Source organism: Sphaerodactylus townsendi, linkage group LG06, assembly GCF_021028975.2.
Source record: "Sphaerodactylus townsendi isolate TG3544 linkage group LG06, MPM_Stown_v2.3, whole genome shotgun sequence".
Taxonomy (NCBI): domain Eukaryota; kingdom Metazoa; phylum Chordata; class Lepidosauria; order Squamata; family Sphaerodactylidae; genus Sphaerodactylus; species Sphaerodactylus townsendi.
This window is the reverse complement of record NC_059430.1, coordinates 6,655,899-6,681,367: the sequence shown is the minus strand read 5'-3', so window position 1 is coordinate 6,681,367 and position 25,469 is coordinate 6,655,899. Positions and strand designations below refer to the sequence as shown.

At 47.1% G+C, this 25,469-nt stretch overlaps 1 protein-coding gene across 1 annotated transcript in view; it reads left to right on the top strand.

The window, feature by feature from the left end:
* UBE2H (ubiquitin conjugating enzyme E2 H) overlaps positions 1-25,469 on the top strand; it is a 60,317-nt gene that overhangs the window by 14,327 nt on the left and 20,521 nt on the right. The window contains exon 2 of the mRNA XM_048499995.1: positions 23,332-23,408. Within this exon, the coding sequence (XP_048355952.1) occupies positions 23,332-23,408 (77 nt within the window). The remainder of the gene's footprint in view (positions 1-23,331; positions 23,409-25,469) is intronic.

The following is a 25,469-nucleotide window of genomic DNA, read 5'->3' as shown; positions in this document are numbered from 1 at the left end:
CAATTATGGCTTTGTATTGTCGAAGGCTTTCACGGCCGGAATCACTGGGGCACTGTGTGATTTCTGGGCTGTATGGCCGTGTTCTAGCTTGGCATTCTCTCCTGACGTTTCGCCTTCATCTGTGGCTGGAATCTTCAGAGGATCTGATGTCTGAAGATGCCAGCCACAGATGCAGGCGAAACGTCAGGAGAGAATGCTGCTAGAACACGGCCATACAGCCCGGAAACCACACAGCACCCCACTATGGCTTTTCTTTAGTTAGCGAAGACAAATGTCACCGCCTTCACCCTTAGCAAGCCCGTAAAGCACCCTGGAAGGCAGCCACCGCGGGTTGCCGCCTTGTAAATCAGAGGAGATTTGAGGTGGTGGGAGACCTCGAGAATTACCGTTTCTTAAGAACACGCCGCCTTGTGTGTGTGCAAAAAGAAAGATTGGCCCTGCAATAATTTTCTCTTATAGTTCCAGAGTTGTTTAGGGTGAGCGATCCCAAATTTCTTGGAGGGGTTTCTCTCCCTCTTCCTGGGCTCTTTGGTTTGCATTTCCTTGTCCTGTGAAACTTTAGAGGTATCTTTCTGTAATACCCAAGGACTGCTCTGGAAAGTACACAGGCTTCTGTTATTGCTAACGTAGCTGCATCCACAGCAAGGGAAATGGCGGGGGGGCTGTGTGTGTGTGTGGAGGGGGGGAGAAGAAGGCATAGTCGAGCTCGCTAAAAAAAGAGCCTTTTGAAAGGCCTATTCATGAAAGCAAAGCACTGGAGGTTTTCTCTGCTCCTGCCCTGTTGCTATTATGGCGGCTTTTCCCATCGCTTGCATAATGACACTGGAGCGGTTCGGCAAAAACTCCCTCGCAGCAGTCTGTGGATATGTCAGATTGCTTTGCCAATCCCAGCGCTGATACCAATTAATAAATTAGGGACTCCGCTCGACAGTCACAGCATGTGACCTTAGGTCAACAATATGGTGAAGTCTGAGCCACTAGAGGCCGGGCAAAATAGTCCTGCGGGGCGTGGTGGGGTGGGAATAAGATTCCCACCATTGTGGGTGCCCGTGTTAAGATTGGGGGGGCTGCATCTGCCAAGCCTGGTGAGCAGAACCATTGTTCCTGCCGGTAGTAATTGGGGGCCTCAAGTTGATCATTAATCTGAAAACCCCATTGTAGGCAGAACTGGCTCCTTTCCAAGTGCTTTCTTGGCCATGGCTATGAGTTAATTAGCGGGAGCGGACTGCAGGCAGGATCTGGCCCCTACCAAACCTTAATGCGGCGGGAAGAAAACGTCCCTTTTGGGAGCACGCGAAGCTTTCGAGTTACGGAGGCCTCTCTTTGTTCGTTAGGCGGAAGGGAGAAATGACCACTTGTGGAGAAACGCAGGTGACATGCTTGTGAGAATGATAAAGCTGCCCGTTGGAGCAGTCTTTGTTCTGTCCCCTTCTTTGGTATTGGTAAGGACAGTATTTTTTTAATCTGGTTTGTTGTGTATTGCAGAACTCCCTGACAGATCATTCCCGCAGCAGTGGGAGCTGGTCCGTTGGAATGGAGGCCTATTGTGTTCCTCAAGTAACATCCTGAGAGAGTGTGTGTGTGGGTATGGTAGATTCTTGGCACACATTGAGTCTCCCTGGCTCCAGTTGCTTTGAAAATGAAGACGAGGAGGAGGAGGATTTATATCCCCCCCTTTCTCTCCTGTAAGGAGACGCCATAGCCAGCCCCAAACTGTGGAACAGCCTCCCCATGGAAATTAGCTAGGCACCAACACTTTATGGGTTTTGGCTTCTGGCTATTGACCCATGTTTTTTGGTCTTTATTTTTGGTGCCCCCTCTGGAAGCTGCCAGTCTGGGGCGTGTGTGAAGAAAGCGTATATATTCCTTTAGTTTTATGTGTGTGTGGGGGTGTGTGTGTGTGTGTATTACTATGGTTTTATGATTGTTTTATATGTTGATGTTTTTACTGGGGCTTTTACATTGCAAGCCATTGTATTGCAAGCCATCACGAGACCTCCATATCGGGCAGGGTATAAAGACCAAAAATAAATAAATAAATCTCAAAGGAGTTCAGCGAACAAATGTGTTCTCAACAAGACCACAAGGAGGGGCCCTCCTGAGTGGCCCCTCCAATCAAAGAAACTCACACAAGAGAAGGCCTTTTCAGTGCCAGCCCCGAGGTTTCGGAACAGCCTTTCCAAGGTGGCATGCCTGGCTCCCTCACTTCTGCTGTTCAGGGGGCAGGCGAAGATCGTTTTATTTAAGAACATAAGAACACGCCAGCTGGATCAGACCAGAGTCCATCTAGTCCAGCATTCTGCTACTCGCAGTGGCCCACCAGGTGCCTTAGGGAGCTCAACTTAGGATTGCATTTTGACATTTAGTTTTTTAAAAATTGGCAGCCCTAATTGGATATTTCTAAATTGCGGTCTTCAGGTGTTTTTTTTTGTAATAGTTGTTTCATTTATGTCGTAAGCCGCCTTGATTTCTGCCAGATAGAAAGGCGGCTAATAAAAGAATTTCAAGTAAATAGATAAATCAACAACGTTCAGTCCTGTCAGATGGGCAAAGGGTTAAAAAAGACAGCTAGCAAGTGCAGCTCTGTGTTCACGGACAATGTAGTTTTGTAATGATCTTGAGGCAACTCTGTCACTTATCTGGAGGGACGGGATGTTCTCTCTCCTTGCCCTGTTTGGGAGAAGAAGGACAAACGACTCTCCCATAATGGTGCAGAGTCCGAATGCTGAACCTAGAACTCTCACTGGAAAATGCAAGTTGCAGCGACCTTCTCTTCCAGTTTTGCTCTGAAATTGATACTCTGCATTGAGGGCGGAAACACGTTGCTGGGGTAAGAATTTGGGTCACGAATGTCCCAACCAGTCTTGAGCCCTGACACAGAGAGGTCTCCCCTTTTATTTCTTTAGAAGCCGTGGCGTAGGAGGTGAAGAGCTCGCGTATCTAATCTGGAGGAACCGGGTTTGATTCCCCGCTCTGCCGCCTGAGCTGTGGAGGCTTATCTGGGGAATTCAGATGAGCCTGGGCACTCCCACACATGCCAGCTGGGTGACCTTGGGCTAGTCACAGCTTCTCAGAGCTCTCTCAGCCCCACCTACCTCACAGGGTGTTTGTTGTGAGGGGGGGAAGGGCAAGGAGATTGTCAGCCCCTTTGAGTCTCCTTACAGGAGGGAGAGGGGGATATAAATCCAAACTCCTCCTCCTCCTCTTCTCCTTCTCCTTCTCCTTCTCCTCCTCCTCCTCCTCCTCTCCTCCTCCTCCTCCTCCTTCTTCTTTTTCTATCTAGTGCATTCAGATCAGCCTGTGTCCAGTTTATGATTTCAGCAGTGCACCTAATGACAGGTATGGCCCAGGGGTTGATACCCTTGATGGCATTCCTTCCATCATTGGCGTAGGAGGTTAAGAGCTCTTAACACAGGGTGTTTGTTGTGAGGGGGGAAGGGCAAGTAGATTGTAAGCCCCTTTGAGTCTCCTGCAGGAGAGAAAGGGGGGATATAAATCCAAACTCCTCCTCCTCCTCCTCCTCCTCCTCTTCTTCTTCTTCTTCCTCTTCTTCTTCTTCTTCTTCTTCTTCTCTTCTTCTTCTTCTTCTTCTTCTTCTTCTTCTTCTTCTTCTTCTTCTTCTTCTTCTTCTTCTTCTTCTTCTTCTTCTTCTTCTTCTTCTTCTTCTTCTTCTTCTTCTTCTTCTTCCTCTTCTTCAATGCCACAGTCCATCTTATGGGAAGTTGTGGAGATGGCCAAACCTCTGTCTCAGCCATTCCTCTCCCATACATAGAATTTTTTTAATCCTTGGTTTAGGATCTTATGTGCTGGGTTAGTCTTCCACCAGTGGTTCATCTTCCAGCCAAGAAATAACTGCCTTCTATTCTGTTCATTCTGAGCCTCTTCGGAATAGAGTGGGTAATTATTAAAGACATACAGGTGAAGAAGGAAATAGAAAGGACCTCAAGGGTCATACAGTCCAACCAGCTAACAGTAGCATGGTCCAATCTGCATTTTACTAGCTTACTTGCAAGAATGTCATGGGGCACCTTATCAAGGGATTTACTAAAATCTAGGTAAACTACATCAACAGCGTTTCCTTTGTCCACCAATGGTGGAGCATCTGTAGTGTGGTAGAGGAAGGAATTGGGACTCCCCAGTTTTAACCTCTGCCATAGTAAGCTCACGTAGTGGCATTAGGCAAGCAAGCCGTGCCTCTTTGCCACATCTGCAGCATCGCTAGAAAACTGACCAACCTGCTTGTAAGGATGATGCAATACAGGTGAAGTCCTTTGAATGCTCAAAACTGATAGAGAAACGCATGCTTGTAGTGGTTCCTAGATAACCCCCTTGCTTTTAAACGTTCTGCTTGAAATCTGTTCAGGAACCCTTCCAAGTCTTATCTGCTCTTCAGAATTGTAAGGGTTTTAGGTGACTCATTGTCACAATTTTTCCCTCTGAACATATCCTGGGCATTGTTGTTTAGAACATAAGAACATAAGAACATAAGAACTAGCCTGCTGGATCAGACCAGAGTCCATCTAGTCCAGCATTCTGCTACTCGCAGTGGCCCACCAGGTGCCTTTGGGAGCTCACATGCAGGATGTGAAAGCAATGGCCTTCTGCTGCTGCTGCTCCTGAGCACCTGGTCTGCTAAGGCATTAGCAATCTGAGATCAAGGAGGATCAAGATTGGTAGCCATAGTAAGAAGCTGGGAATTGTTTGGAAGTCCCCAGTGGCTGGCTCCTCCCTCACAGCCGTGTGGTTCCTTGGGAAGAAGGGAGTGACTGTTAAATCCATTTTAAGCCCTGTGGTCTAGCTGCGTCTCCAGAGATCACTTGCTTTGTCTCCTAGCAGCTGCTGCCGGTACCCTTTAAAACGGTCACACACATTCCATGATCCATGGGTGTAACCCTGCCGCAGCAGAAGTGGTGTTTTTGCAGGAATTTGGAAACGGACTCTTTGCAGACTTTTTTCTGTCCGAGGGCTTCTGTAAGAACATAAGAAAGAGCCTGCTGGATCAGACCAGCATCCACCTCGTCCAGCACTCTGCTACTTGCAGTGGCCCACCAGGTGCCTTTGGGAGCTCACATGCAGGAGGTGAAAGCAATGGCCTTAAGAACATAAAAAAGAGCCTGCTGGATCAGACCAGCGCCCACCTCGTCCAGCACTCTGCTACTCGCAGTGGCCCACCAGGTGCCTTTGGGAGCTCACGTGCAGGAGGTGAAAGCAATGGCCTTCTTTGAAAGACTGCTTTTCCTCCGTGCAAAGTTACTTCCACTTTTCCCCCCAGCAGTAACTTCCTAGCCACATGTTCACAGTAGCAGACCCTCCTCTGAACCTTTCCCAGGGCAAATCTTGAACCCTGGTGCCCAGAACAGACTCCATTGCCCAAGTTGTGGAATGGAGATTGTGATTCCCTTTCCTCCTTTAAATAAATAAATAAATAAAACAAATCAGCTATCTTTTTGGCTGCTTGGGCATGGGACAGCTCTGGGATCATTATGTGCTTTCTCTTGCAGGGCTGTCTGTAATGCAGTGGTGGCGAACCTATGGCACGGGTGCCAGAGGTGGGACTCAGAGCCCTCTCTGTGGGCACGTGCAAACAGAGTCCCGTCCCCCCCCCCCCCCCGCCACACACATCTAGGCTGGCCTGAGCTACTGGGCTCGATTATTAGCATTAAACTAAAGACCTAGTTTGGGGGAAGCAGTGTTGGTAACCCTGTTAAGCGCTGTTAAGCCCCACTGATTTTCATGCGAAGAACTAAAGCACAATCCTTTACCTGGGAGTAAGCTTGTTCGCTGGCAATGGGGCTTGCTTTTGCCATAGGCAAAGAAGGTGTTGAGTAGTTCTGCCTTTTCTCTGTCCCCTGTTAGAATTTCACCATCTTCTCCATGCAATGACTCTGTCATATCCTTTTTCTTCCTTTTGCGACAGACATAACCAAAAAAAGCCCTTTTTATTGGTGGTTGTGGGTTTTCTGGGCTGTGTGGCCGTGGTCTGGTAGATCTTGTTCCTAACATTTCTCCTGCATCTGTGGCTGGCATCTTCAGAGGTGTATCACAGAGTGAAGTCTGTTACACACTACGTCCAGTGACAGACTTCCCTCTGTGATACACCTCTGAAGAAGCCAGCCACAGATGCAGTTGAAATGTTATGCTCTAGGAAGGCATCATCCAACTCTTCAGTCTGGCTTGGGTGTGTGTGTGTACCTCCACAATGAGATCACTGTTGTTTTCTCCCTCTAAATTTTTACCCAGATGCTCTCAACCTGGTTCCCAGGATTTAAGTCATGGACCTTCTCACAGGTGTAATCATCCCTGACATATAGTGCTACTCATCTGCCTTTCCTAGTTGATTTATTTGTCTGGAATAGGTTGTACCTCTCAATTGTTACATTCCAGTCATGAGATTCATCCCACCAGGTTTCAGTGATGCCTATTATATCACATCCTGTTTATGACCCATGCTTTGTGCATTAGTGTGGAGACATCTAAGGCTTTGGTTTGTGCCCTGTGGGTGCTTATTTAAAGTTTTATCCCCCTCACTGCTGGGTTTTTGAACTATTCGCTCAGTTCTCTATAACCTTCAGTCTGTTCTCTCTCATACTAGCATCAGGTGGACTCTAATTTGGAGAACTGGTTTGATTCCCCACTCCTGTACATGAGCAGCAGACTATAATCTGGTGAACTGAATTTGTTTCCCCACTCCTAGACATGAAGCCTGCTGGGTGACCTTGGGTCAGCCACACCACGAAAGGGATTTGGGCGTCTTAGTTGATAGTTCCATGGGAATGTCAACTCAATGCATGGCAGCTGTGAAAAAGGCAAACTCTATGCTGGGGATCATTAGGAAAGGAATTGATCATAAAACTGCAAAGATTGTCATGTCCTTATATAAAGCTGTGGTGCGACTGCACTTGGAGTACCGTGTTCAGTTCTGGTCGCCACATCTCCAAAAGGATATCGAAGAGATAGAAAAAGTGCAGAGAAGGGCAACGAGGATGATTGAAGGATTAGAGCTCCTTCCCTATGAGGAGAGGCTGCAGCGTTTGGGACTCTTTAGTTCGGAGAGGAGACGTCTGAGGGGGGATATGAATGAAGTCTATAAAATTAGGCATGGGGTAGAAAATGTTGACAGAGAGACATTTTTCTCTCTTTCTCACAATACTAGAACCAGGGGGCATTCATTGAAAATGCTGGGGGGAAGAATTAGGACTAATAAAAGGAAACACTTCTTCACGCAACGTGTGATTGGTGTTTGGAATATGCTGCCACAGGAGGTGGTGATGGCCACCCACCTGGATAGCTTTAAAAGGGGCTTGGACAGATTTATGGAGGAGAAGTCAATCTGTGGCTACCAATCTTGATCCTCCTTGATCTGAGATTGCAAATGCCTTAGCAGACCAGGTGCGCAGCAGCAGCAGAAGGCCATTGCTTTCACCTCCTGCACGTGAGCTCCCAAAGGCACCTGGTGGGCCACTGCGAGTAGCAGAGTGCTGGACTAGATGGACTCTGGTCTGATCCAGCAGGCTAGTTCTTATGTTCTCTCTGAACTCTCTCAGCCCCACCGAGGTCACCAGGTGCCTGTTGTGAGGAGAGGAAGGGAAATAAATTTGTAAGCCGCCTCGAGACTCCTCACAGGAGAGAAAGGCGGGGTATAAATCCAAACTGTCCTCCATACGTGAGACCCAGATGATGGTTCAGAGCGCCCTTCTGACCTTGTCTCTTCCGATCTCCAGCCAGCCGATATCAAGACAAGCATCTGCTTAGGAGCCCCAGGTACTTGGCTCAGAGCAAAGCTCCTGGCTGAAGGCCAGGATAAAAATTGCAACAAATAATTAAAGTCGGCTGGCAGAGGGCTTGTGTACCTGTGAGGGATTACCATGTCCTGCCGGAGCTGATTGTCTCCAGGATATGTTCCTGGTGCTCCTGTCTTCCAGTTACGTGATTGCTGCGAGACGGTCTTGAAGCTCTGGAGCAACACTGCTTAATATTCATGAAGCATCATCCTCTGCTGTCCTTACAGCGTGCCTGCAAGACGGGCCGGCTTCTCCTTCACTTCATCTCAGGGGTCCCCAGCACGGCACCCACCAAGTGTTTTTAGAAAGTGGGCGACGCCAGGCGAAGCATTTTGAGTATTTGTTATTCACGGTATAATGCAGACAGTGGCTGTATGTAAAGTGCTTTGCTTGTGCAAATAGCAGAGTGACATTTTGAAAACACAGTGGGACTCGCATTTTACTAAACACGGCTGGGCTGCACAGCCGGAATTCTTAATGCCCTTAACTGGAACTTCTGTTGAAGTCCTCAGCATATTTTTATAATTCCGGTGGGAGTAAATAATCACTGCATCAAATCCTTTTCAAGAACCAGCCATGTTCCTTTCAAAATCTGACCAGCTTCTCTCACTTAACTGTACGCAACACAAGGAGATCTTACCTTGTCACAGGTAATAGCGCAGGTTTAAAATGGCTGGGCTCTTGCGAGAAGGGCTTGTGTAAAGGGCTATCTAAGAGAAGAAGCATTTTCCCCCTCTTATCCTTTTGCAAAAGTGTGTTAGTGTCGGGGTGATTGTATCTAGGTGATTGGGATGCATTCCTAACTCAGTGTAGTTGCTTCAAGGTATATGTTCCCTTTCCCAGTTGGGACATTCCTTCCTTGATTTTTACTTTATGGCTTCGCACACTGAGCAGATAACTAGACTTTCCCGTGACACTTTGGTCTCGTGAGAACTGGGATTGTTTCTGTTATCTTGTGGGAGCAGGATGCCAGGTGGCTCTCTATCATTATCTATTGCTGACCTTGGGGTGCCTCAGCTCCAAACTAACTGTTTTTTGCATTTCTTGGGAAAAGAGGAGGGGGGGAGGACTAACATCGGGATAAAGGGGGTAGCAAAAGCCAAGTTTGCCAGAACTGGTTTTGTCCAGCTGGCTGCTTTGATTGCTATCAATAAACACTGCTGATCAAGAACACAAAATCTGTTTATTGCTTCAAGGTTTGAGACCTAACAGTTAGATGTGTGTAAAATTAAGATAGACGCTGCCAGATAAGAACATCTAGTCGCCACATCTCAAAAAGGATATCGAAGAGATAGAAAAAGTGCAGAGAAGGGCAACGAGGATGATTGAAGGATTGGAGCTCCTTCCTTATGAGGAGAGGCTGCAGCGTTTGGGGCTCTTTAGTTTGGAGAGGAGACGTCTGAGGGGGGATATGATTGAAGTCGATAAAATTATGCCTGGGGTAGAAAATGTTGACAGAGAGACATTTTTCTCTCTTTCTCACAATACTAGAACCAGGGGGCATTCATTGAAAATGCTGGGGGGGAAGAATTAGGACTAATCAAAGGAAACACTTCTTCACGCAGCGTGTGATTGGTGTTTGGAATATACGGTGGTGATGGCCACTCACCTGGATAGCTTTAAAAAGGGCTTGGACAGATTGATGGAGGAGAAATCGATCTATGGCTACCAATCTTGATCCTCCTTGATCTGAGGTTGCAAATGCCTTAGCAGACCAGGTGCTCAGGAGCAGCAGCAGCAGCAGAAGGCCCTTGCTTTCACCTCCTGCAGGTGAGCTCCCAAAGGCACCTGGTGGGCCACTGCGAGTAGCAGAGAGCTGGACTAGACGGACTCTGGTCTGATCCAGCAGGCTAGTTCTTATGTTCTTATGTGTGTAAAATTAAGATAGACACTGCCAGATAAGGCTTTCTTGGCTAGTTCAACATGTCTACCTATCTTGTGTGCATGCAAGAAAATATTTTTAAACAATACATTCATTTCAGTAGGTGTTCTGTACAGCAGAGCTTCCGCCTGAAACGTTGGAGAAATGCTATTACGGTCCGCATTGTTCAAGGCTGGTGAGTTAAGTGAGCAGTGTCATTACAGTGCTAGTCCAGTTGTATGAAACCACACTTCCTGGCATTTTTGTGGTAGGCCCGACCTCCAGTGGTTGCTGTTGTGCCTACCACCCTTAGTCAGAATCCCAGAAGTGCCCGCGGGCTGAAAAACGTCGGGCACCCATCCCTCAGAAACTGATTTTCTGCACCTTACAGATGCCAGGTTGATGTTTTATGACTTTGAAGTTCCTAATTGGGGCGGACTCCAAACTCTTGAAACTCTTCCCTGATATCTCCTTTGCCTTGTCTATGTCCACTGTTATCTGTCCAGATTCTTACAGCTAAGATTTTGTCTGCCGGCCTCCCTCATATTGGAAGGCCTGGATTTTCCTGCTGCAACTCAAACCTGGCATCGCTAAAGGGGGCTCGCTTTTAAATCAGTGCCGGGGTGAGCAGGAACGAGCTGCGGGTTGGCAGGAAGCACAGTTGGGCTGACCTTTCTGGAAATCTTCAAACCTGGCCGTGCCGAAGATTACACCTGCCAGGTATTGATTACATGAAGCCGGGAGGATTACTCGAGGCCTCACAGTGTCTTGGCAGCCTCCGAGCTGAGCTAATGATCTGTCCAGATCAGTGGCTCTAGGAATAGGCATCTCCGGGTTTGCTTCTATATTTGCTTGGAAGGTTATATAGGGTGTGTGTGTTACAGTGCAGTGTGTCCTGTGCAGCTGGTGGCATCTCTTGTAGATTAGGAAGCCAGAAGAATCAAGCACCGGAGCAGGCCGAGCGAGCAAGGGCAGCGTGGTTGGCTGTTTGCACAAGAACAGCTCTGGCTCAGTCTGCTGCAGAATCCGCTCAGTGGTCCTTGGCAAGCCGACAGTATGGAACTTGTGCTGGCCACTCTTACAGGGTTGTAGCTGTTGCTGACTTGCAGTCAAAGCATTTCACGTAAGGGGCCGGCCCGGCGCTGCATGTTGGCAGAGCTGATCTGGAGGTTCTCTTGTGAAAAGAGAGGTGTCTGCACTGTTGGGTGCGCGCAGTGGATGATGATGATGATGATGATGATAATAATAATAATAATAATAATAATAATAATAATAATAATAATAATAATAATAATAATACCCAGAGGCCTAGGAAGCCGATACATTACAACTTCCTAGGCCTCTGGGTGAGGCTCGAATTGTAATGAAGGCCAACAACCAGCTAAAGATCTGGCAGCTGTGAAATCAATAATAATAATAATAATAATAATAATAATAATAATAATAATAATAATAATAATAATAATACCCAGAGGCCTAGGAAGCCGATACATTACAACTTCCTAGGCCTCTGGGTGAGGCTCGAATTGTAATGAAGGCCAACAACCAGCTAAAGATCTAGCAGCTGTGAAATCCATAATAATAATAACAATAATAATAATACGTTTGGATTTATATCCCCCCCTTTCTCTCCCACAAGGAGACTCAAAAGGACTTACAATCCCCTTTCCCTTCCCCCCCCAACAACAAACACCCTGTGAGGTGAGTGGGGCTGAGAGAGCTCTGAAGAACTGTGACTAGCCTAAGGTCACCCAGCTAATCTGGTTCCCCAGATAAGCCTCCACAGCTCAAGTGGCAGAGCGGGGAATCCAACCCAGTTCTCCAGATTAGAGTTCACCTGCTACACCACGCTTGCTCACTCTCTTTCAGCCTCTTGCTCCATCTGAACCAGATCTTGGCCCTGCAATATTTACTCAGCAGGTGCTTCCTGTCTCTTGTACAAAGTAACAGGCGGGGACGAGTGTTCTAAGTTTGCCAAACTACTGCATGGCTAATGATGTTGCTCAGTCTGCATCGGCAGACAACTCCCCAATCTTTTGGATCGCGCAGCTGCTGGTCCTCTTGTTTGGTCTGAGTCACCGACGCTCCCGCGTCTCCCTCTGTTTTCGTGACCTCTCGACAACAGCTCTTGCAAGAAGGGGAGGAAGGAAAAGAAGGTGGTGGCTGAGGTGGAGACATTCCCTGCGACCTTGGAAGTTTAGAAACAGTTCTCCTTAGGAAGCTGGGTGCTCGTGCGTGTCTCATGTTTTGCCAACTTCCTGCCTCTCTGGGATAATTCTGTGTGCTTGGCGGGGGTGGGGGGGTGTCCCATACTCAGGCTGCCAAAAAACTTTTCGTGCTCTCCCCGAAGGTCTTGATTCAGGTTTAGATGTTCCTGTGCCTTTTCTCGGTTTGGGACTTGTTTACGAAACTGAGATTACACCGGCTTTAATTCACTGGAGTTGCTGCTGTTTACATGACCAAGAGGTTATTCAGGGCCACTTCATTTAATCAACACCTGTCCATAAGGTTCCTTCCACCATCACCACCCCCCCTCCCCCCCTTGCAATTAGCAGAGACGGTGCAGCAATGTTTGGCTTCGTACCTGTCGCTGGCAAAGTTCAACCCTTGTGCCTCTTTTCTTGCCAGCCCTGCCAGGTTTCGGATATTTTATGTCTTCTGGCTTTCACCCTCCCTCGCATGGTGCAGGACCCTGGCGAGGTCAGGTGCCAGTTGTCAAGTCAGCCCTCCAGTTGCCGAATCTTGATTTTCAAGTTGTGGTATTTCGTGACTTCCTCATGTTATTTTTCATTGATCCTACCGTCTTCAGGTATTGCTAGGTCGATGAGAATCACTTTCTTGATCACTGTGATGTCCAGTGTTATACACCAACACTTTGTCCTTTTAGATTCGAAAGTCCCACAAGATTCTTGACCTTCTCATTTTCTGTGACTTTCTCTGGACAATCCCCCAGTTTTTAGCAGTCCCGATGTTGTAATCCCTGCATAAATTCTAGTGGATCATCTTGGCCACTGAGTTGTGCCTCTGTTTGTCCTCAGCCTGGGCGATCTGTTTGCAGCAGCTGAGTACGTGATCTACAGTTTCGTTGGCTTCCTTGCACAATCTGCCCTTTGCATCATCTGAGGATTTTTCGATTCTGGCCTTGATTGTATTTAAGAACATAAGAACATAAGAACAAGCCTGCTGGATCAGACCAGAGTCCATCTAGTCCAGCTCTCTGCTACTCGCAGTGGCCCACCAGGTGCCTTTGGGAGCTCACGTGCAGGATGTGAAAGCAATGGCCTTCTGCGGCTGTTGCTCCTGAGCACCTGGACTGTTAAGGCATTTGCAATCTCAGATCAAAGAGGATCAAGATTGGGAGCCATAAATCGACTTCTCCTCCATCAATCTGTCCAAACCCCTTTTAAAGCTATCCAGGTTAGTGGCCATCACCACCTCCTGTGGCAGCATATTCCAAACACCAATTACACGTTGCGTGAAGAAGTGTTTCCTTTTATTAGTCCTAATTCTTCCCCCTAGCATTTTCAATGGATGCCCCCTGGTTCTAGTTCTATTTGTCCTAATGGCCTGCTCTTGAGCGGCTAAAATCAATTATTTAGTTTCCTTTTTCAAAGTTCCAGTTATTAACCACATTAGCCTTTTTGTTGTTCACCTTGTCCTTGATCTTCTCCAGAAACTGGCCATGTAACGCTTTGTTGTGCCAGCTTTCAGTCCTCGTTTTAATCACATGTTTTCTATACTCCTGTTTGGTTTGCTGGGCTTTCAGAAATTCCTGTTCTTTACTTCAATCAATGCCTGTTCATTACTTTCATTCACATAATTTTTCAGTGCATGTTTCTCCTCCTCTGCTTTTTGCTTTACTTGCAATATCCCTCTGCCGCCAGATCTCCGGGGCAGGTATAGTCCATCGATATCACTGCGTGGATATAAGGCATGGTGCACTGTCATAAGGTTCCGAGTTTTTCTATCTAGTGCATTCAGATCAGCCTGTGTCCAGTTTATGATTCCAGCAGTGCACCTAATGACAGGTATGGCCCAGGTGTTGATACCCTTGATGGCATTCCTGCCATCATTGGCGTAGGAGGTTAAGAGCTCATGTATCTAATCTGGAGGAACCGAGTTTGATTCCCAGCTCTGCCGCCTGAGCTGTGGAGGTTTGTCTGGGGAATTCAGATTAGCCTGTACACTCCCACACACGCCAGCTGGGTGACCTTGGGCTAGTCACAGCTTCTCGGAGCTCTCTCAGACCCACCTACCTCACAGGGTGTTTGTTGTGAGGGGGGGGGGAAGGGCAAGTAGATTCAATAAGTTTCTCCCTTTGAGTCTCCTGCAGGAGAGAAAGGGGGGATATAAATCCAAACTCCTCCTCCTCCTCCTCCTCCTCCTCCTCCTCCTCCTCTTCTTCTTCTTCTTCTTCTTCTTCTTCTTCTTCTTCTTCTTCTTCTTCTTCTTCTTCTTCATCATCATCATCATCATCATTTGGATTTCAGCTACTCTCTTGGTGTGTTCTCTGCTAACTGCAGTCTTCACTTGCCCGTGCTTGATTTTATCTAGCTGCAAAACGCTCAGGTGTTCATAGGCTTTCTTTTGGTTGTATTTGATGACTTGGCCATCGGGCATTTCTGTGCCATCACCCTCAATGGCCTTGCCCCTCTTTATCGCCACAGCGGCACACTTTTCCAGGCCAAACTCTATCGAAATGTTGGCCTGACTTTTCGGACTGTAGTGTTGTGGGTTTTCCGGGGTGTATGGCTGTGTTCCAGTAGCATTTTCTCCTGACGGACTGTGTTTACTACCATGTTTCCCCGAAAATAAGACAGTGTCTTATATTAATTTTTGCTCCCAAAGATGCACTATGTCTTATTTTCAGGGGATGTCTTATTTTTCTGTGTTCTGTTCGTTGGGCATGCTTCCAAACAAAAACTTTGCTACTTCTTACTTTCGGGGGATGCCTTCTATTTCGCACGTCAGCAAAACCTCTACTACGTCTTATTTTCAGGGGATGTCTTATATTCGGGGAAACAGGGTAGAGAAACGCATGCTTGTAGTCGTTCCTAGATAACCCCCTTGCTTTTAAACGTTCTGCTTGAAATCTGTTCAGGAACCCTTCCAAGCTGTATCTGCTCTTCAGAATTGTAAGGGTTTTATGTGACTCATTGTCACAATTTTTCCCTCTGAACATATCCTGGGCATTGTTGTTTAGTAAGAAGCTGGGAATTGTTTGGAAGTCCCCAGTGGCTGCTCCTCCCTCACAGCCGTGTGGTTCCTTGGGAAGAACTACGTCTTATTTTCAGAGGATGTCTTAGATTTGGGGAAACAGGGTAGTGACTGGACTTCTGTGTCTGATTTCCCATAAAGCTTAAAATCATCTATTGTTATTAAAACTTGTACCCCACCTATATGCAAAATCGCTAGGCGGCTCCTACAGCCCAGCTGGAAAACAGTTGTGGGGATGATGCAACATCTGGAGCATAACAACAGGGGTGGGGAAATTCAGACCTCCCAGGTGCCAGGACAGCAAAGGGCAAGACTGGGTCCCTTTTCCTTTTTGGAGGACAGGTGAACCCCAGCCTTCTACTAGCAAACCTTAAAAGAAGATCCTCTAAATTGGGGGCAAATTGACTGAAAACGAGGCACTCAGGGAAGGCCATTCTGAAGTATATTTTAAAGAGCTGAAGATGGCACAAAGGATATTTTTTCCCTCATGCTGTGTGGTTTCCACTCTCTGCCCTAGTTAGGTCAAACATGTTTTTGCAGTTTCTATTACTTCTGAAAACTTGTGAGACCTGTTTTGCCAGACACAACAGTGGGTCAAAAAGAAATACTTGTGCACTTCGTGGTAACAACAGCTGTATTGTACCATCTCCGGAGATATTTTTTATTCTAAAGCTCTCACATGCTCTGTGTGAGAGCTTTGGAATAATTCCTTGGCTTAATTGGTGTTGGCGTTTATGTCCTGTAGGGTACTACAAACGCCGTCCCCTAGTGACCATAAAACCTTAATTCTATGAGCCAGCCAATAAAAGTTTCTATACCCTTTTCCACCAAAAGAACCACGCTGAATTGTAATTTCATCCGCCACGTGCTGGACCATCTTTGTTGTAGAATTCTCCGCGGGACCCAAACGGAGCATGTGGTGGATGAAAGTACAATTCCACTTAGTTCTTTTGGTGCAAAAGGATTTAGTTAGTTTTCGTATAAGAGCAGCATGCTTTTTAAAACAGGACACAGAGACCCAGTTTGTTTTTCCAACCTCTGGTTCCAGGTTAGGCACATTGAAGGATTGCAGCGTTTGGGACTCTTTAGTTTGGAGAGGAGACGGCTGAGGGGGGATATGATTGAAGTCTATAAAATTATGCATGGGGTAGAAAATGTGGACAGAGAGACATTTTTCTCTCTTTCTCACAATACTAGAACCAGGGGGCATCCATTGAAAATGCTGGGAGGAAGAATTAGGACTAATAAAAGGAAACACTTCTTCACGCAACGTGTGATTGGTGTTTGGAATATGCTGCCACAGGAGGTGGTGATGGCCACTCACCTGGATAGCTTTAAAAAAGCGGGCTTGGACAGATTGGATGGAGTAGAAGATGCGATCTCCTGGCTACCAATCTTGATCCCTCAACTTGATCTCCCAGATTGCAAATGCCCTAGCAGACCAGGTGCTTCGAGAGCAACAGCAGCAGCAGAAGGCCATTGCTTTCACCTCCCTGCAATGTGGGAGTATTCCCAAAGGCACTCCAGAGGGCCACCTTAGTAAGCAGAGTGCTGGACTAGATGGACTCTGGTCTGATCCAGCAGGCTAGTTCTTATGTTCTTATTAACATCAGTATGAAGGACTTGAGACCGTTGCGATTAAGCTGCCCCCCAGAGATGTGTGGTAAATCTCCTATCTTAACTGGGGAATGTCTTTATGGTTTCACGTGTGGCGTGGCCTCTCTTGGTCTCCATTCCTCTGAGTGTTGGGCGTTAGCTGCCCTCATCTTCCTGATGAGTACCTGGTCGTTATAAATGTCCTATTTAGCCTGTGATGGAGGATAACTCTTATTTCAGCCGTGGTGAGCTTTTCACCACTTGTCTTGGGAAACGGATGTGGCTGGATCCTGCGGATTTGTTCTGCCAAGAGCGGCACACGAAGATGCAAAGTTGATTTATGCCAAATCAGACTGTCGGTTTGTCAAGCTTGGTCTCGTCTCCTTTGACTGGCAGCGGCTTTCCAGGTTCTTTCGCATCACTGACGGATCCTTTTGGTGGACAGTTCCGGGGGTCGAATTTGGAACTTAGGGTGGTGCCGTGGCTCAGCAGTAGGGCCCAGGTTCAATCCCCGGCATCTCCAGTTTAAAAGGGTCTGGTAAGAGGCGATGTGAAAGATCTCTGCCTTGCAACCCACCTGATTAATTTGTCTGTGTGTCGATGGGTGTGAGTTCTTCAGTACTGGGGTATTGCCTGCCAGGAATAAAGAAGGGCTTCTGAATCTTGCCATTTTGAGAAGGGGGGGGTGGGTGGGAAATACTTAGAACCTCAGCGCGATTGCTATTATCCTTTGGAAAGTTATCAGTGGGATATAGTTTGTCACACTCTTCCCCACCCCCAACCCCTCAGGTGAGCAGGAAAGCAGCAACTTATAAAGCTGAATTAACAGCTACCAGGACCGTCAGTACTACTACTACCACTACCACTACTACCACCACTACGACTACCACCACTACCACTACTACTACCACCACTACTACTACTACCACTACAACACCACCACCTCCTCCTCCTCCTCCTCCTCCTCCTCCTCTTCTTCTTCTTCTTCTTCTTCTTCTTCTTCTTCTTCTTCTACTAATAAATAATTAAAATAAAATACAATGAAAATACAATGAGATACCAACAACAGGATAGAACAAGAAAAAAGATGCCGACTAAAAACCATTATCCCATTGGGGGGGCCAGTGTTAGATAGGTGTCAACCCCTACCTGCTTTACCGGCCCTGAAGAATTGATTCAGGTCCCACAGGGCCCTGATCTCACACGGGAGCTTATTCCCCAGGTAGGGGCCAAGACAGAAAAGGTCCTGGCCCTCGTGGCGGCCAGCTGGATATCCTTCGGGCCAGGGATCACCAGAAGGTTCTCCGAAGAGCAGAGGGACCTGGTTGGGCAATATGGGGAGAGGCGGTCCCTAAGACAGGTAAAGCTTCCTTTGTCAGATACCAGACATCAGCCGAGAAGACCCTTATTCTGGAAAGCTTTTACCACTAAAATGTTGAGTTTCTGTTGATGGCTGTCCGCCTGAGGGATACCAGATATCTGAGGAAGCGAGCTTTGACTTTTGAAAACTTAATTCCCTGAGGATTGTTAACCTCTGAGGTGCCACTGGACTCGAATCTGGCTCAGGAGCCTGGGAGTTTTCTGCTTTCTTGCTTTAATCTCCATTCTGGTGTATCATTTGGGCATTTGGGTTCTGACTTGTATCATGGATGCGGGTGGGAGGCAGAAGGAGCAGCAGTGGCGTAGGAGGTTAAGAGCTCGTGTATCTAATCTGGAGGAACCGGGTTTGATTCCCAGCTCTGCCGCCTGAGCTGTGGAGGCTTATCTGGGGAATTCAGATTAGCCTGTACATTCCCACACACGGCAGCTGGGTGAGCTTGGGCTAGTCACAGCTTCTCGGAGCTCTCTCAGCCCCACCTACCTCACAGGGTGTTTGTTGTGCGGGAGGGAAGGGCAAGGAGATTGTCAGCCCCTTTGAGTCTCCTACAGGAGAGAAAGGGGGGATATAAATCCAAACTCTTCTTCTCCTTCTTTTCTTAACTGGAGTTTGTAGCCGAGCCCTCTTCTGCCATTGTTTCTGTTGCCACGGTGTGAAGGCCGTTGTGGCTGCTTTGGTGTTTTATGGGAGAGCAGCATGTGAAAGAGGAGAGAGACTGTTCTGCCCATGTGGGGTCTGTTACAGGCCACGAACTTAAGTGGGAAGCACGTGGAGTAATTCAGGGCTCAAGAAATCCCAGGTCATAGAATCATGCAATCATAGAGTTGGAAGAGACCCCCAAGGGCCCCGAATGCCAATAGTTTTGAACAGAAGATCAAGAGCCATGGTATTTCACTCACACAAAGCCACAGACCTCTGCTCTGGTGTTCTAGAAATGTGTTCCGTGTCCAGCTCTTAAAGCTACATTCAAGTCCAGCAGCATCTAAGAGACCAACAATATTTTCAGGGGCTGAGTTTTCAAGAGTCAAAACTCCTTTCATCATATACAAGGCAGAAACCTCCCAAGGAAGGGAGCTTTGACTCTTGAAACCTCAGCCCCCGAAAATGTTGCGGGTCTCTAAAGTGCCACTAGAATTTAACCGGTCTACTACAGCCAATGTGGCTATTCTCTAAAACAGGGATGGCGAACCTTTTTGAGACCGAGTACCCAAACTGCAACCCAAAACCCACTTATTTATTGCAAAGTGCCAACGTGGCAATTTAACCCGAATACTGAGGTTTTTGTTTAGAAAAAACGGTTGTTTCTGAGGTGTGTGTTACTCGGGAGTAAGCTTGGTGGTAGTTGCTGGCTTTGCTTTGAAGCAACCGTGCAACTCTTCCAATGGGTGAATCACGACCCTAGGAGGGTTTACTCAGAAGCAAGCCCCATTGCCAGCAACTGAGCTTACTCCCAGGTAAAGGATCGCGCTTTAGTTCTTCGCATGAAAATCAGTGGGGTTTAACAGCACTTAACAGGGTTACCTATACTGTTTCCCCAAAACTAGGTCTTAGGTTAAATGCTAATAATCAAGCCCAGCGACTCAGGCCAGCCTAGATGTGTGTGTGTGTGGGGGGCGATTTCCCCCCCACACGATGAACTTTGTTTGTGCGTGCCCTCAGAGAGGGCTCTGAGTGCCACCTCTGGCACCCGTTCCATAGGTTCGCCATCACTTCTCTAAAACAACTTTTAAAAGCTGTGGAGCAGCAAGTTTGAATCCTGCCGGGCATGTTTCAGTGGCAAAGCATTTGCTTTGTATTCTTGGCTTCTTCCGTTTAGAGGTCTTCAGGAATGTATCTGGGCGGGAAAGACCTTTGCTCGAGAGCCTGGAAAGTCAGCAGAGAAAGTGTAAGAGCCAGATGGCCAGCATTCTGGCATTGTAGAAGGCTGTTTGGCTTCCCTTTGCGATGACTCAGTGATGCTTCTTGACAGATGCTACCGAAACCTACAGCAAAGTATTCCGATTGGTGCCAACGGTTGAAATCCAAAACAAACACCTGAATCTAAGCAATATGCAGGTATTTGGGAACCTGAAGGAGGTCCTAGTTCGCCGATCGGTAGACCGGGTAGACCGGGTCCCCCTCAGGGATCAACCTCTCTCTCGGTTGAGGAAGCCCAGCCTGCCGGAGGTGGGGGGAGCTCCTTATTTGGGCAATGACATCAGGGGGAGTCACTGCCCAAATAAGGAGCTCCGTCCACCACCTGGCTGGGTTTGAGGAAGCCCAGCCTGCCGGAGGTGGAGGGAGCTCCTTATTTGGCCAATGACATCAGGGGGAGTCACTGCCCAAATAAGGAGCTCCCTCTGCCTCCCGGCTTCCCACCTTCGGCTTATACGCGAGTCATCCCAGGTTTTGGTAGTAAAATTAGGTGCCTCGGCTTATACACGAGTATATACGGGGTATGTAGTTTTTCTCCAGTTTTAACGCGTGACGTACCAATCCTGTTGCCTTAATGTCTCTGAGCACGCAAAGGCAGTCCAGACCAAGTCTGACAGCTTCTCTGGAAAATGCACTTGTGTGTTCTGTTCCCTGTTTTTCCTTCCTTCCCCCCTTTCCAAAATGATGTCAGCAGCTGCCCTCTTTGAAAATAAGTGTCTATTGTGTCATGCATGGTTTCAGATTTGGCGTGATCTGTGTCTTAGCAGAAGTCTCTTCCAACAAGTTTGTTGTGGCCAAAGGAATGTTGTAGGCTCATAAGCGTAATCCCAGCTCTGTTTAGAGATTATTTTTTCCTCCAGGCAGTTTTCTTAGGGAAAAGGTTCTTGTTTTTCCCATTGCATTTAAAGGTGTATGTCTCTCTGGGGATTTTCATAATCTGCACATCCCATAGACTTAAAAAAGTTAATATTTCCCCCCTCCTAAACACTTTGCCCCCCCCCTTGTGTAAAACAGGTGGCTGCCGTGTTAGCCAGTTCCAGTTGTAAGTGGGCCTCTTGCTCTCAACAAATCTAGAAGAATGAAAATACACCTGGAGCAGCAGTGGCGTAGGAGGTTAAGAGCTCGTGTATCTAATCTGGAGGAACCGGGTTTGATTGCCAGCTCTGCCGCCTGAGCTGTGGAGGCTTATCTGGGGAATTCAGATTAGCCTGTACACTCCCACACACGCCAGCTGGGTGACCTTGGGCTAGTCACAGCTTCTCGGAGCTCTCTCAGCCCCACCTACCTCACAAGGTGTTTGTTGTGAGGGGGGGAAGGGCAAGGAGATTGTAAGCCCCTTTGAGTCTCCTACAGGAGAGAAAGGGGGGATATGAATCCAAACTCTTCTTCTTCTCTTCTTAATGAATAAAACACATAATATACCTTAACAGACAAAACACTGGGGTATTGTGAGGTTTCTGGGCTGTGTGGCTGTGTTCCAGTACCGTGTTTTAGCCATACAGCCCAGAAACCCCACAACACCCCAGTGAATCCAGCCATGAAAGCCCTCAACAATACGTTAGACCAGGGGTCTGCAACCTGCGGCTCTCCAGATGTTCATGGACTACAATTCCCACCAGACCCTGCCACCATGGCCAATTGGCCATGGTGGCAGGGGCTGATGGGAATTGTAGTCCATGAACATCTGGAGAGCCACAGGTTGCAGACCCCTGCATTAGACAAAACACTGTTTGTAACAATATCAATCTAAAATCATCTTATTTCTGGAAAGAGCAGCACCATTGGCTTTGTGGGCAATGCTGAGATCTCCAGAGGAGGCAGCTGCACACACAAGAACTTGGGACATCAAGAATCTAGCAGCTCATAGTCAGGAGGGCTGCTTTTTTCTTCAAATGGTGTGGGATAGAAGACCTCTAAGATTTGCAGGACTCTCTGTTTGGGAGGGAGAGTCTACCCCAAGATAAATCCTTCCCAATCCTTCTCCCAGCAGGTGAGGAAAGTTGTATGGGGGGGGGGGTGTAGTCCTTGCTTCATACTGTCCTCTCTGGTTGGTTCTCCTTTGTATTTCTAGGACGAGCTTAAGACCTCTAACTGTATGTGCAAATTAGCCAGGAGCACAGCTATGGTGCATGGGTGCGTCTGATGACCCGTTTTGTATGCTAGCTCCGGGTTCATCGGATGCCCCCTCCCCGCCCACCTTGGGGGGGGGGGTGCATTTCACGTTCCAGCGCTTGAGAAAGCATGAAATGTTGGAATGGGCTGATGAATAAAGCAGGGGCTACAGTATAGTACAGTGATGGCGAACCTTTTCGAGACCGAGTGCCCAAACTGCAACCCAAAACCCGCTTATTTATCACAAAGTGCCAACGCGGCAATTTAATCTGAATACTGAGGTGTTAGTTTAGAAAAATGGTTGGCTCCGAGGCGTGTGTTACTCGGGAGTAAGCTTGGTGGTAGTTGTTGGTTTGCTTTGAAACAACCATGCAGCTCTTCAGATGGGTGAATCACTACCCTAGGAGGGTTTACTTAGAAGCAAGCCACATTGCCAGCAACCGAGCTTACTCCCAAGTAAAGGATCGCGCTTTAGTTCTTCGCATGAAAATCAGTGGGGTTTAACAGTGCTTAACAGGGTTACCTACACTGCTTCCCCAAAACTAGGTCTTAGGTTTGATGCTAATAATTGAGCCCAGCAGCCCAGGCCAACCAAATGTGTGTGTGGGAGGGACGATTTCCCCCCCACATGACGAATTCTATTTGTGCGTGCCCACAGAGAGGGCTCTGAGTGCCACCTCTGGCACCCGTGCCATAGGTTCGCCATCACTGGTATAGTATATGGGCACTGTGATAAACTATAGAATACCAAAATACACTATTCCCATTGGCCAACCACACATTACATACAAAAACTACACACAGGGGAAAGGTACAAGTTCTCTATTCATATATATATGGTGCAACAGAAATGTATATACAAACTACAAAGACTATACACACAGGCAGCTGTTAGTGTGCATCCTGTTATCACAATGCACACTCCTTTCTTATGAATGTAAGTCCTCTGTGCATCATAGTCCATGAGAATGTCTCACCAGCCTTCCTCTCTTAAGTTAACCGTTCGTCTGTAGATGGAGCTCAGGTTCTGCCAGTGTTAAAGTGAATTTTCATTTCGCGAAGTTGAATTTCTGCCAAAGAGCATGTTTGCGCTTCTGTTATCCAAAGGTGATTTCTGGCAGTTTTGTTTGTTTTGGTTCAAAAACGCTCGCTAGTCACCTTTATGTAGAGAGCTCAAGAAATTTGCAACCAACCGAAAACACCTGAGGATAATCCAGTTGCAAGCAACAGGTCTTTTATGTGCTAAACGGTGTGTTTGCCTTATTTTGTCTGGCAAACGCTTTGTTCTGCTTAAATGACGGGAAGTAACCTCCAAACATATTTTGAATGGGCTCCATTGACTGAAGGATTATTTAAGATTTGTCTTTAAAGCGTTCTAACGATTTCAGCTTTCAGATGTTCCCAGGGTGCCAGGGTTCTAGGGAAGCCGATTCAATACCCGTAAAATGTTTTCCTTAACTCTGATGCATTAGTATCGAGAGCAAACACGAAGTCACAATCCTAGGTGGACTCAACGAATTCGTAGTGAAGTTCTATGGACCACAAGGAAGTAAGTACAGCAACAAGCCGTTGTTTGTCACGTCGAACAGTCAAGGTCAGCGAATGTAACGAAAGAACTGTTTTAAGTCTTCATTACTTCCCTACATTGTCTTCAAATCCAACTAGTATATTTTCAGTTAAGATCGCAGCTGTGTTGGAAAATCTGTTCTCTTGTCTCATTTTAATCAGTTTTGTATTCTGCCAGTGCAGGTTCAGACATGATAGTTTATTCATGTTCACTAAGACTTTGGTTCAACCTGTCCTTCTCCATTCTCTATTGAGACTAAAGCTGCATTCAGACATTACAATAAACCTTTGTTTTGATCAAGGCCCAGTTGTGAACGCGACCGACTAAACTGGAATTTGTTGGCTAGCACCCATTTGGCTGCCAAGCTGGGATTTTCAGGTGTGGTTTGTTAACCAAAGTGTCCACTAATTGTGGTTTGTTGGGCATCTAAATGCACAAACTGCAGATTGTTGGGTAGCACTGCCCCTTTGCAGTCAGATGGCAATAGAGATCAGATACCCTCCCCACAAGGAGGCTTCTTACTTCTCCCCACAAGAGAAGCAAGAAGCGGAAAACCCAGGGTGTACGTGAAAACCATTTTACACAATATCTTGTCAAAGCAGCAGTTGATTTATTTAAACGGAGATTTCTCACTTAGACCTAGGGACCTCCCCGGCATTTGCACTAAGTCCAATTCCTTTTCCCACGTCGGTCTCTGCGCTCGGCAGAGACCAATCTACTGGAGATCCCCGCCCCTCTTAATGATCAGTCGCATTGTAGCCTCTCCACTAGGGCCAGGGCTTCTACGGCTCCTGGCTCCCCCCCTGCCTGGTGGAATGCACTTCCTCCAGCTGTCCGGGCCCTGCGGGACCTAAATGAATTCCGCAGGGCCTGTAAGACCGAGTTATTCCGCCGGGCTTTTGGGGAGGCCGGCTGCTGATAGGTGCCCATTAACAACTGAGATCCACTGTTCCCCTCTCAGAGTTAGAGGAGTTAATAGTTGAACGCCATCTGTTTTAAATATTTATGGATTTGGAGCGCTGCATTTTAACTGGTATTAATTTTTAGCATTTTATCCTGTTTATCCACTTGCCTGTAATTATGTTGTAAACCTCCCTGAGCCCTTTGGGGGAGGGCGGTATAAAAGTGGAATGAATGAATGAATGAATGAATGAATGAATGAATGAATGAATGAATGAATGAATGAATGAATGAATGAATGAATGAATGAATGAATGAATGAATGAATGAATGAATGAATAAATAAATAAATAAATAAATAAATAAATAAATTCATCATGACGTCCAAATGCAGCTGAAGAGAATGCCACTGCAAAGAATACACACTGTGCCCACTTGTGTCATTCTGTCTAGTAGTTAGAACCGTCCTTTTGTTTTTCTTATCTTAAATTTCAGACTGTGAGTTCCTTGGGGCAGTCTTCTCCTGTGCATGTGGATGTTACTATGTAAACGAAGATCTAGAGGTCTGCAACCTGTGGCTCTCCAGATGTTCATGGACTACATTTCCCATCAGCCCCTGCCAGCATGGCGAATTGGGCTGATGGGATTTGTAGTCCATGAACATCTGGAGAGCCACAGGTGGCAGACCCCTGATCTAGAGGTTGTCCCAGGAAGGAGTCTCCAAGCCGCTCCTTAGTAACGTAGCCTTTGCTGTCCATTCTTCCCCTGTTGGCTCTCAGAAAAACCGTGATGGCTACAAACATCCTTTTAAAATGCATGGGTGGGAAGGAAGAAATAGGAGGCCGCTGTTTGTCCAGTAGCCAGAGCTGGGTATCTGTAGTCGATGTCTCCCAAACTTTGTGAGATTCCTATCCAGTGTCACTGAAATGGTTCGTGGAGTGATTATGTTTTTAGAAGTTAGTTTTACTTTAATGCTAGTCATCTTCACGCATACACTGCTGTTCACCAAAACAAGGCGCCACAAACGTGCAAAGTATGTTTTTACCTCCTGGAGCTTTCAATATATGCACGTTTGAAGGAGGATACGCATGCCTAGATTCTACCATATTATCGGTACAAAGGGACAATAGAGACAGTGTTATC